The 16,765-nt window shown below is 41.5% G+C and overlaps 1 protein-coding gene across 5 annotated transcripts in view; it reads right to left on the reverse strand.

Annotated features, from left to right (window-relative positions):
* DIAPH2 (diaphanous related formin 2) overlaps positions 1-16,765 on the reverse strand; it is a 413,545-nt gene that overhangs the window by 279,369 nt on the left and 117,411 nt on the right. For all 5 annotated transcript variants that reach the window (XM_048514791.1, XM_048514790.1, XM_048514789.1 and 2 more), the window contains one exon: positions 16,038-16,132. In XM_048514791.1, the coding sequence (XP_048370748.1) occupies positions 16,038-16,132 (95 nt within the window). The remainder of the gene's footprint in view (positions 1-16,037; positions 16,133-16,765) is intronic.

Below are 16,765 nucleotides of genomic sequence, written 5' to 3' on the forward strand. Positions count from 1 at the left end.
AACCTCTGCAATATAATATAACTGATGTGTAAAAGATGGTCAAAAGAACTGTCATGCTAATTCAGAGCAAAAAGATTATCTAGCTAGCCCAACATTCTGCTTCTCACAGCAGCCAACCACGAGCCCCTGGTAAGTCCACAAGCAATGCAATAACACTCCCTTTGAGGTTGCCCCCAAGCAATTGACTATCACACTAACTTTATGTTCCCTAGTATAGACTCTGCATTCTTTTAAGCACTCTTAATAAAATGCCCTGAAAAGCCATGTTTTCCTAACCGTATGTCTTCAGCAGTTTTACAGATGATTGTTACACTAATCGGCTATCCCAGCATTCACTGGACTGACATCTCCAAAATCAACCTACGAAGTGTGAAATGGCCTTCAGAGCCGGGAGATAAACTCAAGGCAAATGTCAGTAGGAATACCGCCTGAATATCTTGGGGGCTACTTTATATTTGTGAGACACTTGTACATGCATGTCTCGCCTACAATTCAGAGAGGACGACAAAGTCTTCTAAAGCATGAAAGCCAGTTTAGTGTAACGGTAAAGAGTGGTGGACTCTAATCTGCAGAATGAATTTGATTCCCTGTTTCTCCACACGAAGCCTACTGGGTGACCTTGGGCTAGTCACAGATCTCTCAGAACTCTCCAAGCCCCACCTGCTTCACGGGGTGTCTACAGTGTGGTAAGGAAGGGAATGTGATTGTAAGACACTTTGATCCTCCTTAAGATAGTAAAAAGTAGGGTATAGAAACCTACAAAAATAAACAAACAAACAATTAAATGTTCCAATGCTTGGCAAGATTACACTTCACCATCACCAACCTCCCCAGGTAATGGCAAGTTATTTTATTACTATATACTGAAATACAAAATTACTTTGCTGCAAGAAAACAAAAACAGGCATGATTCCATCCATTGTTATCTCTACCCTGTTTTCAAATTCTCACCTCCACACCACTGTAAAGGCAGCTGTGGGATCAAACACACACACACACACACACACATTTTAAATGTACTTATATCTACTCATATCCATGGAGACTGAGCACAGTTAGCTTCTTCAGTACTATGCTGCAAAAGACTTGGGAGACATTCCGCAGTCTGTTTCCACAAGGAACTTCAATGGGGAAATTCTTTCAGCTTGCAGACTAGTTCTTAAAACTGCAGACAAGAGGGCAGAACTGCTGTAGCCCTTGGTTTAATAAGCAACCTTCATTATAAAGAATCAATGATGGTTGTTCCTAGGTCTAATTTGAATACATTCTGTACATGCACTCATTAACTCAACGCAACCACAGCATAACAGGTAGTACAGTTCAATATTTTGCATAAAATCACATTTCGGATGGCACCTTACTGATCCTGTTGTAGACGGGAAAGCCAAAGAAAGCATTTGTGACAGCACTGAAGCACACTTTGTATTCAATATTTCATGCCTCACAGCTCTAATTTTATGGTATGTCAGCACTGTGACGTTAAAAAAAACCCCTGCCTGTTAAAACAGAACTAAGACATTTGACTACTTTCCACATTTCTGCAATTATTCAATAGCATTCCACAAACTTTATTTTCTTTAAATGTTAATTGCACACTTAAAGGTTAGTTAAGTGAAGATATCGAACCATCTTGCCCTTTCTTGCATGCCAAAACATAACCTTTCTTTTTCTCTGAAAACATCTCATTAAGTCACTCAAGGCTTGGCCAAATTTGGGCTCTCAGTCATGAAACCCATTACACTGTATGCAGACTGGACCTTATAGACTAACGCACTATGTTGCCAATATGCTCATCATTAGGATATCCAATTAAAAGTGATGTATGCATAATAGACCAAGATGTATGCTAATAGTATGAGTGTCTGTTTATAATGTATGGTCACATAACAAAGCCCTGAGCAAAATGAAGTGAGTTTGATGTATGGTCTGCTCTTCAGCTGTAGGTCTGCCTGCTTACCCTTTTTTATTATAGTTGGGCTTGTTCTTGAGAAATAACGACAGATATAAAAGTAGTCACAGTTTTAATTTGATGACTGTTGTATACAATATGTTATTATATGGAAGGAGCCACGATAAAAATGGGAACAGCTAGGCCAAATTCCAGCTGAAGAACAGACCATAAATCACATTTACTTCTCAGTCAAAATTTTGGTTAAGATTCGACCCTGACTTGACTCTGTGCCAAACCAAGCACTACAGATGAGAGTAGGTCTGGTAGTCCAATAAAAGGAAAGGTGCCATACCAGGCGAGGGAGGGAGGAAGGGACTGAGCACCCAGAAGAGGAGAGAGAAGGCTGAGCAAGCCAATCCAGGGAAGGAAGAGGGTCAGAGTACCAGAACATTCTCTCCTTCCCAATTTGGAGGCTAGAGTGAGGGCCTCCTACTCATGCCCTTTCATCTGGGGAAACAACAGTGAGGGGAAACCTGTCCTCAGGAGAGGGAGTCTCACAATTCTATTATGCAACCAAATAGCAGCATGCTATCAAACATTCATCACAATATATGATATGTATTTCTCTTAAGTAGTAACTGCTTTTATATGTTCACAGACTGTCATTCTCAAGATGAAAGTACACAAATATATTTTTTCTTAAAAACTTATGTTTATGCTTATCACAATTCAAATTGCAAACAAAAAAAAAACAGCTTCTGCAGGCTTTCTAGTTTTATCAAATGATACATTTATCAGACTAGGCAAGGTCCCAGACCTCAATGACGAGAATTTCATTTCCATACTACTAATTTAAAACCCTTAGCAGTTCAACCATTTCTAAGGCAATTTCAGTTGTTGTGTTGTTGTTTTAATCAATGCTCTGAAGCAGTTCTACAAGCACTACCCTATTCTTCTTTAGATACACTGTCATGGAACATGAAATCAATTCATGGAACAACTACTTACTGAGAAAATCATCTCCCTAATTCCTTTGTAAGCATAGACCAAGAGAGGCTTCAGTGTAGCATGGAGAAAGACAACAAATCCATAGGCTTTTTGTTAAATAGCTTTTTGCAGACAGGTACTTTTTTTTTGCAAAAAAAAAATCTCAAATGTCTGTTAAATATAAGAGGGAAAAACATCAGGACCAAAGGTGTGGAATATAGACAAATAGTCCCAGGTCTTCATGACCAAACCAAATAATCACCAACTCTAAATAGAAGTTAGAATAATACACACATATGTATATGTGTGTGTGCACATGTATATAATTTTAAGTTTATACCCCACCTATATGCAAGATCTCTAGGTGACTACAATATTAAAACATCCCTATAAATAAAATAATCTCTTAAAAACACTATAACATACAACAGTTGAAATCCCAGTTCTAACCCTCACCCCCCACCCGCACCCAGCAACATTATAGAGCAAGCATCCAGGAAGATTAACCAAAGCCTGGGTGAAAAGGAAACTCTTAACCTGGCCCTAAACCCATAAAGGGTAGGCAGTTAGTGAACCTCTCAGGGGAGGTTATTCAAAAGCTTGGGGGCAATCACAGAGAAAGCCCTCCCACACATCCCTACCTCCATATCTCAGCAGGGGGTACCACAGGGACAGCCTCTCTCCGTGACCTCAGTGCCTGGATATGGGCACAGACATTCCTTTAAGAAGGCAGGGGCAAAGCCATTTAGGGATTTATATGTTAAGGTCAACACCTTGAATTGTGCCCAGAAGCTAACCGGGATCCAGTGCAGTTCCTTCAGGACTGAGGAGATGTGCCAGATGGACCAGCCAGATGGACCAGCAAGCAGCCTAACTGCTGCATGCTACAGCAGCTTCAGTCTCCAGATCGTCTTCAAAGGTAGCCCCTTGTACAGCACATTTCAGTAATCCATTCGGGAGGTTATCAGAGAATGTAACGTTTTGGCTAGATTCCCTTTGCCAAAAATGGGTGGAGCTGGTGAACCCAACAAAGCACTGTCACCACCTGAGCTTCACCACCCTGACAGTGATGAATCCAAAAGCACCCCCAGGTCTCACAACCAATACAATCCCATCCAAAACCAGGTGCCCCTGTATCTCATGGATTTGAGAACCCAGAGCACAAAGAATCTCTGTCTTATTTGGTTTAAGCTTCAGTTTACATTACAATATAAATATTCATATCCCCAGAGATTATCCTCTAGACATAACTGCAGTTGTCCTGTTCACCACCTGGTGTAGCATAGTTATTACAGTGGAACATTACATTTTTACATTTCATAAAATGTAAGCATAATCCTGCTAAAGTGGTGCTGGTGCTGCTAAATGGTGCTGGTGCTGCTAAAATGTAAGCATAATTAGCAGCATAATCCTCAGCAGACCTATACCCTTCCACCTTCCAAAGTCCATTGATGTACAAGATTATATTGTAGGACTGCAGAGATCAAAGTTCAAATCCCCACTCAACAATGAAATTCAGTGGGTGAGTGAGTCTCTCTAAACAAACTGGAGTCCAGGGACAAAACCTGAGTTTGGCGCCTCCCCCTCGGTATGGGAGGCTACCCTCCCCCACCGCAACCAAACAATGATTTTTTGCACCAGCTGACAAAACATCTCCCACCCCCAGCAAAACATACATGGCTCTCTCCTCACCAATACTCTTTCCTAATTTTGTCCTCACACCAACCCTATGAGGCAGGTTGTTAGCCTGAGAAACAGCTCCAAGCCAGTGCAAGTGGGCATTAAGTATGTAAATCTCTCACAAATCACCCCCAGCAAAACATTTACCAAACAAATGTCAGCATCATCTCTCACAAAACACCTCCAGTGGAATCCACCCCCAAACTTTCAATGGTGTTTAAACTAGGGAGTCCACATTCTTCTTTTAAATCCACCTTAAAGGGAGAATCTGGGGTCCCCAATTAAAACAACATTGAAAATGTTGAAAATCCACCCCCACCCTGAAACAGCATCACTTTCAATGTTTAAACTGGGGACCTCACATTCTCTCTTTAAATCCATGCCGGAGGGGGTGGATTTAAAAGGAGAATCTGGGGAAATTTGGAGTGTGCCTGCTATCAGGGGTGCAATGGTTAAGCTAGCAGCACCAACATTTCAGGGTATTTTTAGGAGATTCTCCTGATGATACCACCCAGGTTTGGTGAAGTTTGGTTCAGGGGGTCTAAAGTTATGAACCCTCAAAGGTGTAGCCCCATCTTCTATTAGCTCCCATTGGAAACAATGGAGATGGGGACACCCCCTTTGGGAGTCCATAACTTTGGACCCCCTGAACCAAACCTCACCTAACTTGGGTGGTATAATCAGGAGCATCTCCTGAAAAATCTCTGAAGTTTTGGTGCTGCTAGCCCAGGGGTAGGGAACCTGCGGCTCTCCAGATGTTCAGGAACTACAATTCCCATCAGCCCCTACCAGCATGCCAATTGGCCATGCTGATAGAGGCTGATGGGAATTGTAGTTCCTGAACATCTGGAGAGCCGCAGGTTCCCTACCCCTGTGCTAGCCTAAAAACTGCGCCCCCTGCAGGCCGAAAACTGAAAACACTAAAAATACAAAGAACACACAAACGAACCTGACATTTTTGCGCCCTCCACTAGGGGTGCCCGGGGACACGGGGTACCCCATGTGCCCTAGGCAAATACGCCATTGTCTCTCAGTCTCACTGAATTCACAAAGTTTTAATGAATACATTTGGATTGGTGGTGATCTGATTTTATTATTTACTCTAAGTCACTGAGGCTGGGTAGACTAGAAAATTAAACAAGAGAGAAAGTTTCTTGTTGTTTTGCCATCAAAGTTACAAGACACGTTCAAAGATGGTTTGCCATTGCCTGCCTCTGTGTAGCAACCTTGGACGTCATTGGTGGTCTCCCATGCAAATACTGACCAGGGTCAACCATGCTTAGCTTCTGAGAGCTGATGAGATTGGGCTAACATGGGCCATCCAGGTCAGGGCAGAGAGAAAGTACCTGTACATAAAAATGTTCAGTAATCCAGTAGGTTAAGAGCTTGTGTATCTAAGCTGGAGGAACCGGATTTGATTCCCAGCTCTGCCGCCTGAACTGTGGAGGCTTATCTGGGGAATTCAAATTAGACTGTACACGCCCACACATGCCAGCTGGGTGACCTTGGGCTAGTCACAGCTTCTCGGAGCTCTCTCAGCCCCACCTACCTCACAGGGTGTTTGTTGTGAGTGGGGAAGGGAAAGGAGATTGTAAGCCCCTTTGAGTCTCCTGCAGGAGAGAAAGGGGGGATATAAATCCAAACAACTCCTCCTCATCCTCCTCCTCTTCTTCTTCTTCTAACTCTTCTTTAGTTCGATTTAAATCAACAGTTGGACTGCTGCCAGTATTTACTGTCATGACTTTACAGTGGATAACTGCAATTTGTAAGGAAATCTAACATAAACTGTGAAGAAGGTACACGATCGCAGTTCTCACCAGAAATGAGAAAGTGCGCAAAAGAAAAGATATAAAAGGCAACAAAGGATAACAAATATGCAACGCGGTGTGATACCACACCAATATCTATTTACTGCTGATACCATTATTTCTGTTCTCACAATAGGGGGAAAACAATTTTCTTCAATACATTTCTAACATTACCAAGTGACTAAACTTTTTGCCTGGTTGCAGGACCAAGCAATCATCCACCACAGACGGGTAACATCAATATTTTCAAGCAGCAAAATAATTCTAAAATAGAGAAACCAAGTGAAGCAAATACAGGTCATTCTGGAAACTGCTGTGCTCCAGAGAGCCTGCTTCCTCTCTCAACTATTAAATAAACCATTAAGCAAAATCCCAAAGTTTGTTAATTTGGAATTATGGTGATATCTGTCTTTTCCTATGATGAATGTGTCTACAGCATTGCAGTTATAGAAAAACAATGACTAACTGTTGTATTGTGATAATAATTAAGGAATGAAGAATATATCGGGGGGGGGGGGGGTAATATTTTGTCCATATACAGATAAAAGAGGGGGACTTTAGTGTGCTGCTATGGCCTGTGACAATAGCAAGGAAAAAATGGCAACACAATGGCTATACCAGTAAAAAAAAATGGAAATCGTGTTCAGACTTTGTAGTAATTAACCCCAGAAGAATTACAAAAAGTGCCTGTTTAAAATGTATTGGATTTGATGCTGTAGATAATTGAACAAAATTAATAGGTCACTTTAACCCCAGACAGCAGCACAGGATGCAATGAATTGCAAAAAAAAAAAGTGGCAGGACATCACCTGACATCACGATCATGTGCTTGGTGTACAAAAGTACCCTCTCCAGTGGCGTACCTAGGCAAACTGGAGTACTGGGCAAAACCTGAGTTTGATGCCCCCCCATGGGCAGCCACCCTCCCCCACCATGACCAAACAATGTTTTTTTTTCCCCACCAGGTTGTTTCAAAGTCACCACCACATTATAGAACATGCCCCAACTCACAAATCTGAACACAGCAATGGGCCATGCCCACAGGAGAAATATTTTTGAAAACATTTTCAAAATGCTTTCAAAATGTTTTATTACTGCTATGAAAACATTTTATGGTGTTGTATCCAGTCCCCCCAATTGGGGGAAACAGCATCACTTTCAATGTTATTTAAACTGGGGACCCCAGATTCTCCCTTTAAGGTGGATTTAAAAGGAGAATCTGAGCTCCCTAGTTTAAACAAGTGATGCTGGAATCCCCCTCCCCCCCCAACAGCATCATTTTCAATGGCGTTTAAACTAGGGAGCCCAGATTCTCCTTTTAAATTCACCTTAAAGGGAGAATCTGGGGTCCCCAGTTTAAACAACATTGAAAGTGATGCTATTTTGGGGTGGATTCTCCCCCACCCTGAAACAGCATCACTTTCAATGATTAAACTGGGGACCTCAGATTCTCCCTTTAAATCCATGCCAAAGGGGGGAGGATTTAAAAGGAAAATCTGGGGAAATTTGGGGGGGTGCCTGCTGTCAGGGGTGCAATTGTTAAGCTAGTAGCACCAAACTTTCAGGGTATCTTTAGGAGACTCTTCTAATGATACCACCCATGTTTGGTGAAGTTTGGTTCAGGGGGTTCAAAGTTACAGACTCTCAGAGGTGTAGCCCCCATCTTCTATTAGTTCCCTTTGGAAACAATGAGGGATGGGGGCACCCCCTTTGGGAATCCATAGCTTTGGACCTCCTGGACCAAACTTCACAAAACCAGGGTGGTATCAGTAAGAGACTCTCCTGATGATACCTCCCAGGTTTGGTGAAGTTTTTTTCAGGGGGTCCAAAGTTATGGACCCTCAAAGGTGTAACCCCCATCTCTTATTAGCTCCCATTGGAAGCACCCCCTTTGGGAGTCCATAACTTTGGAATCCCTGAACCAAGCCTCACCAAACCTGGGTGATAGACTCAGGAGAGTCTACAGAAACATCCCTGAAATTTTGGTGCTGCTAGACTAAACACTGCGCCCCCTGCCGTCCACAAACGGAAAAAACACTGAAAATACAAAAAATCCCACAAACAAACCTGCATTTTTGGCGCCCACCACAAGGTGGCGCCCTGGGCAACTGCCCACTTTGCCCAATGGGAGGAACGCCTCTGACCTTCTCCCCCACTGAGTCACCTTACCTCACCACCACATTGATCCTCTAAAAGTGCATAATGTCCTCACTCTTTGCACATGCACAATAACAGCAGGACCTTCTGAAATGCAGCAAAAAAACTGAAGGCTTACAAATGTATAAAACAGACATGTGTCACCTCCAAGACTGCTCAGTAGATCTCCACCCACCCAATCCCCTGCCCTCAAAAGACAGCAGAGTGGGGGGGGGGGGAATGGGAGGAAAATGGCTTGCATAATTACGCCCTGGGGATTTCCCCCATGCCTTCTTTGTCTTTACCATAGAGATTTGGGTTACTCCTAGAATGTCACCTGGAAGGAATGTCGCATCTGCCCCAAACCGCACCCTCCCTAGGCAACACCTTCAAAATTTCCCAGCATTTGCTGAGGCAGTGCTAGCAACCCTATGTATCTCCTTTGCACCAGCAGATGAGGTAGTACCAATGTAACTGATTACAGCTCCAGTTACAAGATTGAGTTATGCTGATACGATTTAACACAAAGCAAAGTCCCTCCATAGCACATCACATTACATTCAATGCAATGATGAACTGTAAAAAAAGGAAGAAATTAAATACAGTATTTTACAACATGAAGCAGATTATAATCAATAGGGAGCAAGCTGAATGGACTCACTTGCCATGCATGGTATAGCACTATTTCTATTCAGACAAAAGCTATTGCAGGGGCCCTGCAAGCATGCATATTTATTTTATTTTATGTAATACCCCGCCCTCCCTGGCTGAAGCCGGGCTCAGGGCAGCTAACATACATATTTAATCACATTAAAACAATAAATGACAACACTCATCATAATTTCCCGATGGCGATTTATTCAGCTGACATTGCCCATAAAAACCTAAATTCCCACCCAAGGAGAGAGCACAGAATCTAATATACCACATGGCATCCATTATATTTCAGTTTGCAAGTGCTGTGAAACTGCTTAACATCACGCAGGACTCTGATGACTGCCGAGAGGGCATTCCACCATACAGGAGCCAGGGCTGAGCAGCTCTGGTGCTGATGGAAGCCAGTCATACATCCTTGGAGTTGGGGGTCACTAAGAGAGTGCTATTGGAGGGCAGTACAGGGAGATGTGGTCCCAGAGGTATGAAAATCCCAGACCGTTCAAGGCCTTAAAGAAGAAGAAGAGTTTTGGATTTATACCCCACCTTTCTTTCCAGTAAGGAGACTCAAGGTGGCTTACAAGCTCCTTTCCCTTCCTCTCCCCACAACAGACACCTTGTGAGGTAGATGGGGATGAGAGAGTTTCGAAGAACTGTGACTAGCCCAAGGTCACCCAGAAGAAATACAGGAGAGCAGAAACACATCAGGTTCACCAGATAAGCCTCTGCCACTCAGGTGGAGGAGTGGGGAATCAAATCCAGTTCTCCAGATTAGAATCCACCTGCTCTTAACCACTACCACATCCTTGAAGATGATCCAGAATTCATACCTAACAGTTCAGTGTGCAAACCAATGAAACAGATGTCACCATTTTGTATTGGCTCTTGTTATGTTTAAAATGGTTGCTGAGATGGGGGCAGGGGGTACTTCTCAATGGGTTCATACATTTATCTGGAACTAGGGATAAACAGTGTAGTTTGCCAAGTTTTCAGATGACACAAAATTATTTAGGATGTTTAAAAACAAGGATGACTGCGAAGACCTCAAGGAGGATCTCCACTAATTGGGCGAGGAAACAGCAAAGTGACAAATGAAATTTAATGCAGGCAAGTGCAAGGCGATGCACATTGGGACAAAAAAAAAATCTCCATTTCAAGTATAGGCTAATGGAGACTGAACTTGCTCAGGCAGAGAGGGGAAAAGCTCAATTAAAGTGCCAACCCAGGGTGATGCAATGGTGAAAAAGGCAAACTTATGTTAGGGATTATTCTTATAAATTGGCCAATATTATAATGCCCCTATATTGCTATAAGGAGCAGGCTTAATTGGAATACTGTGTATAGTCCTGGTCACCATGTCTCAAAAAGAACACTGAAGAACTGGAAAAAGTACAGAAGAAGGCAAACAAGATTATTAGAGGGTTGGAGCACTCTTCCTATAAGGAAAGGCTTAAGAGCCTGGAACTTTTCGCCTTAGAAAACAGCCGCCTAGAGCCCTTTGGGGATGAGGTGGCCTATAAAATCAAATGAATGAAATCAAATGAATGAAATCAAATGAATGAAATCAAATGAATGAATGAATGAATGAATGAATGAATGAATGAATGAATGAATGAATGAATGAATGAATGAATGAATGAATGAATGAATGGAGAAAGGATAGAGATGTATAAAATTGTACACAAAGTGAAGAGAGTTGAAAGACAGAACTTCTCTGTCTCATGAAACTGATGGGCAGTAGCTTCAGGACAGATGTAAGGATGTACCGTGTTTCACTGAAAATAAGACAGTGTCTTATATTAATTTTTGCTCCCAAAGATGTGCTATGTCTTATTTTCAGGGGATGTCTTATTTTTCCACTCCACAGCTGCATGCTCTGGTGTTCTGTTCGACGGGCATGCTTCCAAACAAAAACTTTGCTACATCTTACTTTTTGGGGATGTTTTATATGTTTCAGCAAAACCTCTACTACGTCTTATTCTCAGGGGATGTCTTATTTTCGGAGAAACAGGGTATTACTTTACAGAACAAGTCATTAGAAAGGCCAAAGGGATAGCTTCAAAAGGGGATTCGACAGGTTCATGGAGAATAGGCCTATTAGTGGCTATTAGGCACAGTGACTAAAGGGAACCTCCATGTTCAGAGGAAGTCAAACTCTGAATATCAATATCAGGGGAACACTTTGGGCACTCTGTCCTGTTGTTGGACCGCATGTTTGAGACAGAATGCTAGACTAGATGGACCACTGGTCTGATCCAGCAGGACTCTTATGTTCTTATGTGCGTTACCATTTTTTTAATAAGGAAAATATGACTTTGTTGTGTAAGCACCTTGGACTCTAAGAAGCTTTGTTCCCCACTTCATCTCTGAAAGCCACACCATTGTGAGATGGCTGATTCCTAAAAAATACCTATATGATTATTATTTTTTCTCTCTGAAGTGCTCCTGCACTGGTGTACAGAAAATATTGTGAGTTTGAAATAACTTTCTTTAACGTAACAGAAATTTGTAACTAAATTATGTGCAGCTGTTACCACATTTGTCTTCAGGATTCACCATTTACTTCTTCTGATCATTTCCCCCCCTTTTTAGAGCTATTCATGCAACATTTCTCCTCCTCATAGCCCAATCCAGATGTGGGGGGGAATGGGAATAGGGAGCGGTAGAGGGCTGAGCAAATGTGTTTGTCCTCTCCACCAGTGCAAGGGTCACTTCTGCCAGTGGAGCGGGCAAAGGCTCTGTGGTGAAACCCAAAAGTGAATGCCACTGCAGAGCAACACAGGTGTCCAACTGGATGCCGGGGTGGGGGAGCCAGGACATTCCCGGGGTTGGAGACAACTTTAGTCAGCTTTCACCTGGAGTTTACGACCAGGAATGCTGTGGCCAGGACTTAGGACCTTCACCACCTGAAAGGGTGGTGTAACTCCAGTAAGACCTATGGAAGGCTTCCAGGGTTATTTTTCATTCTTTTAGTCACCTCCTTGTGCCATCTGGAAGCCCTGTAGAGGCAGAAAGGTGGTTCAGCAGCAGCACTGTCCCCAGCCACAGGGTTGTTAGCCTTTAGGAAGACATTACAGAATAAAACAAGGATACCTATCAAGCAGCTATTCAGATTTTGTTTTAACTAGGTTCAACTGGTTTGCAAAAATAAGATAGCATTTGCCAAATCAGCAAGGGAAAGCTCAACAAGAGACCATAATCATACTATATAGTAATACTGACGAAAACAAAGAAGCATTGTTACATACATACACACCACTTTAAGGATTATGTTGTTGTATTTCTTGTCTATTTAACTAACTTAATGTCTAATATGGCTGTAGTACAAATACACCAAAGATATGAATTTGAAATTAACTATGATTTCTCATCAGTCCATGGCTACATACACTGGAAATTAAACCTATATTTTATGATATTCTATGTTTGCAATCCCAAAATAAGCTCTCAAACAGTAATGGAGAAGAATTCCATAGCTTTGATGGCCTTTCTCAGGCTTTCTAAGTTCTGCATTTTCAGACACTCCTAAAATAAGTATTGATGACAAAAATCATTACACTGCCTGCTGGTATACACATAAGGGTTTTCATGTTAACTCAGGATAAGTAATGCAAGTATGTTAATATCTCTGCATTGCTGATCTTTAGGAATTCTGCTCAGAGTAAATACAACCATTTGTGACGGGATGCAAACACAGATGTTCATTGACTAAGCAACTTTTGCTTATATTCAGCATCCATTCATTAAAAAAACCCTGCCAGTTAATTTAGATATCCTTAGCATAGTACTCCTGGATTGTATTAATACACACACAGGTTTCAAACTTCTGCTAATATAAGAAAATCTGAGGAAAAAAAATACCAAGATTTTGCATCTCAGTTCATTATACAGTTGCTTGTCATATTTATTTTAATTTTATTTTTCTACTTCACACACACAAGTTCACAGTCCTACAAAGAACAATAAAATATTGACAGAAGAAAAATCAAGTTTCCAGGCTAACAGAAGTATACTTTTCTTTCCTCAATGCCATCACCGCTTCCATTTTGTTGGCATTAGCATCTACCTCACAGCCTGGGAGCATTTTTTTCTGATTAACTCAAACATTTCTGGCAGGCCCCCTATGAGTTGCTACAGTTATAGGAGCCTCATGAGGAAGGGGAATTTGCAAACCAGAGGAGATGAGCAAGAGGAAGATGCAGAAGTCAACTGCTTGACATAATCAAATTATAGCTGTGAGAATATAGTGGCTAGCTTGATATAGACCACTGATGGCAAACCTTTTCGAGACCGAGTGCCCAAACTGCAACCCAAAACACACTTATTTATCGCAAAGTGCCAACATGGCAATTTAACCTGAATACTGAGGTTTTAGTTTAGAAAAAACTGTTGGCTCTGAAGCGTGCATTACTCAGGAGTAAGCTTGGTGGTAGTAAGTGGCTTTGTTTTGAAGCAACCATGCAACTCTTTGAACAGGTGACTCACGACCCTAGGAGGGGAGCAAGCCCCATTGCAAGCAACTGATCTTACTCTCAGGTAAAGGATCACGCTTTAGTTCCTCCCATGAAAATCAGTGGGGTTTAATAGCGCTTTCCCCCCCACATGATGCACTCTGTGCGCACGTGCCCACAGAGAGGGCTTTGAGTGCCACCTCTGGTACCCGTGCAATAAGTTTGCCACCACTGATATAGACAATTCTAGACAGTACCTTTAGCACAAGGGTACCAAGTCAATACTCCAATCAAAATGCTTTTAGGCACAATATTGTGAGGTCTCATGAAAGTATTTCCCAAACAAAAGAATCTTTGGTGACAACAATTTGTAACTTAATTATTTTTACTCTTCAGACTTTTGCACCTGGATGGCATAACCTCTTCATCTTCTCCTGAATTTGCTAAGTGCGGCAGCTTGGACACTCCTTTCGTCGTACCCCCTTCACATCCTTCTCCCTTCCGTAGTCTGGAGCATTCCAAAGGTCTCAGGGATGTCTCTGCTTGTTCCCTCAACCAATCCACAGGCTTGTCTCCACCTGAGATCTCCCCACCTCTCACCAAACCTGGGATAGTCATTTGGTTTGTTTCTCCTCACTCCTACTCTTACATGATATTAGGATTTGCCATCATTATTGCAACTGATGCTCAGCTATTGCATCTTCAAGTATTTCAAATGCGTGTTCTGAATCTGTGCTTTTCCCAGTCCTGTTTCTTTTCTTTTTTTTCTCTTTCTCTCTCTGTGTGGATCTCCTGTGGTTTACACCTGAATCTGCTTAAAGTCCCATTTGGCTCCCTGATCAAGCCTCAGTTGCTGGAATTCCAAATTATCTTAGTTTGTAATAGATCCAATGTCCACTTGGATCACCAGCTACCTGAAAGTCGCCTTCTCCAAAATATAGCCATGAAGAAAAAAAACAGGTAATAATGTTGTTCTCTTCAGTGACTGTTTCTCAACCTCGCCTTCCTTTGAGTTAACACTTCACGCAGCACATTGGGTATTAAACTATGTATGTGAATTATGAACTTTTCAACATACCATGTTATACCATAGAGAAATATTACTTTGACAATAGGCTGAGTCCCAGACAGAATGACAAACTATAAACAGACTAAATAAAGTAATAATATTAGTTTGGAATTAAAAAGGAGAAAGGTAAAAGAGGCAAACACGAACTGAGAAGGCCATAGGCACCATGATGTCACCACTCCTACAAAAGAGAAGATCCGACCTTGTACTTTCCATAATCAATGAAATTCTCCTGCTTGGCCAGTCTTTGCATAGAACTAACAGGTTTGGCCAGTCTTGCGTGAATGAGATTAAGTGTGAAATGCATACATGTTTTAATAAAGTTTGATTTCATTTAAAGGATTCTTGCCTGAGACTTCCTCTCTGTTCATTGCTGGATCAGGAACCTAGAAGCCCAGAGCCCTTCTCTAGAGTCTGATCAGCCCTGAAATATGGAGCCAAGGGGCCACAGGTAAAATCCTCTATTTTGGATGCAATCTGCAATTAGATAGGCAGCACTGGGAAGAAGGGCCTTCTCAGTCATGGCACCAAAACTTTAGAACTCCCTCCTCAGGGAGATTTGTCTGTCTCCCTCTATCTGTGTCTTCCACCAACAAGTGAACACTTTTCTGCTCCATTTGGCATTCCCTCAATTATAACCGTTATAGGCCCTCCCTCGGTGGTTTTAATGCTGTATATGTTTGTAAGTTTTATTAAAGCATTTTATATATTATTTCCAATAATTGGAAACAGGCCTTATCCACACAAATATATGTCAAAGGCACATGTGCCTTCCTGACCATACTAATCACCACCTTAGAGAGGAAAAGTTACTTATATAGCCATAATTTTTGCACTGCAACTTCTTAATTATTTTAACCACTTTAAGAAAAATAGTTCAAGATATGAAATAATCATGACAATAAAAATTTACTCTGAACTTTCAGTCCTACTCCCAAACTGATGTCCTTTTATTGCTACATCCACACAAAAGCACAGTCTACTTTATCACCACAGAGCAAAATCCCAGTTATCACTTTTGCGATGAAGTCTATAATTACATTACAAAAGAAAGGAGAGAAAATGGGCAGTACATCTGCTATTCTATAAATGTTATATGCCACTCTCAGCTTCCTAGAGGGGATGAAGTAAAAATTTAGATTAATGAAACAATATGAATATTTGAAATGAGAATAGCTATACAGGAGAAATTACCCCTCTCAGTCCTAAGGCATTTAAAATTGTCAAGCAACCGTCAAGCAACCCAATTTCAGAATCCACTTCCTTAAAAGTAGGTGTGGGATTTCATTATCCCATAGCACACTCACAATATATTCACGATGATGAAAATGTTGATTCCGACAGATGTCACACTAGCTTACCTGAATCAATGCTTCACTCAGTTTTTCTTCATCTACTTCTAATATGATATTTTTAATTTCCTCATAAGGCATGCGGAAAGATCCCAGGAAAATAGCTGAAATGAAACACAGCATCCTAATTTAAGACATCAGCACTGTCAAATGTAAAACATGTATTTCTTCAAAAATATGGTGAACATTTACAATGGAAGAATGTTTACTGTCCTGTGGAACATGCATTTGCCCGCACTAAACTTTAAGATACGGAGTCAACACTTTTTAGCTCAGAATTTATGTAAGCCAGGAAATGCAGATAAATAAGATTTAAATTAAGTGTGAGTTCTTACAATATTCATATATTTCCTTCTAAAGCCCAAGGCACTACTCCAATAAGCAGGAATCACACACCATTTAATAGTAATTATCTCAACTGGCTAAACTCTGTAATTTAATCATAACCAAACTTCTTTTTAAAAAAATCTTCCAAAACAATCAAAAATGTGGGATCCACCTTATGTTTCTTATGGGTTTCTGAACTTTCAAAACAATACATTTTAACACCATTTATTTACAAACAAAACAATCCACCTAGTCCAGCATTCTATGTCCAGATTAATGTGTCTACCAATAAGCAGCATCTGTGTCCTGTTTCTCTGGCCCTTTCCGCACGGGCCAAAGAGCGCTTCCCCACCGGCAGGAATTCTGCCGGTGGAGAGGTGGGGGCCGTTTGCACGAGAGCGTGCGAGCGG

Source organism: Sphaerodactylus townsendi, linkage group LG13, assembly GCF_021028975.2.
Source record: "Sphaerodactylus townsendi isolate TG3544 linkage group LG13, MPM_Stown_v2.3, whole genome shotgun sequence".
NCBI lineage: Eukaryota > Metazoa > Chordata > Lepidosauria > Squamata > Sphaerodactylidae > Sphaerodactylus > Sphaerodactylus townsendi.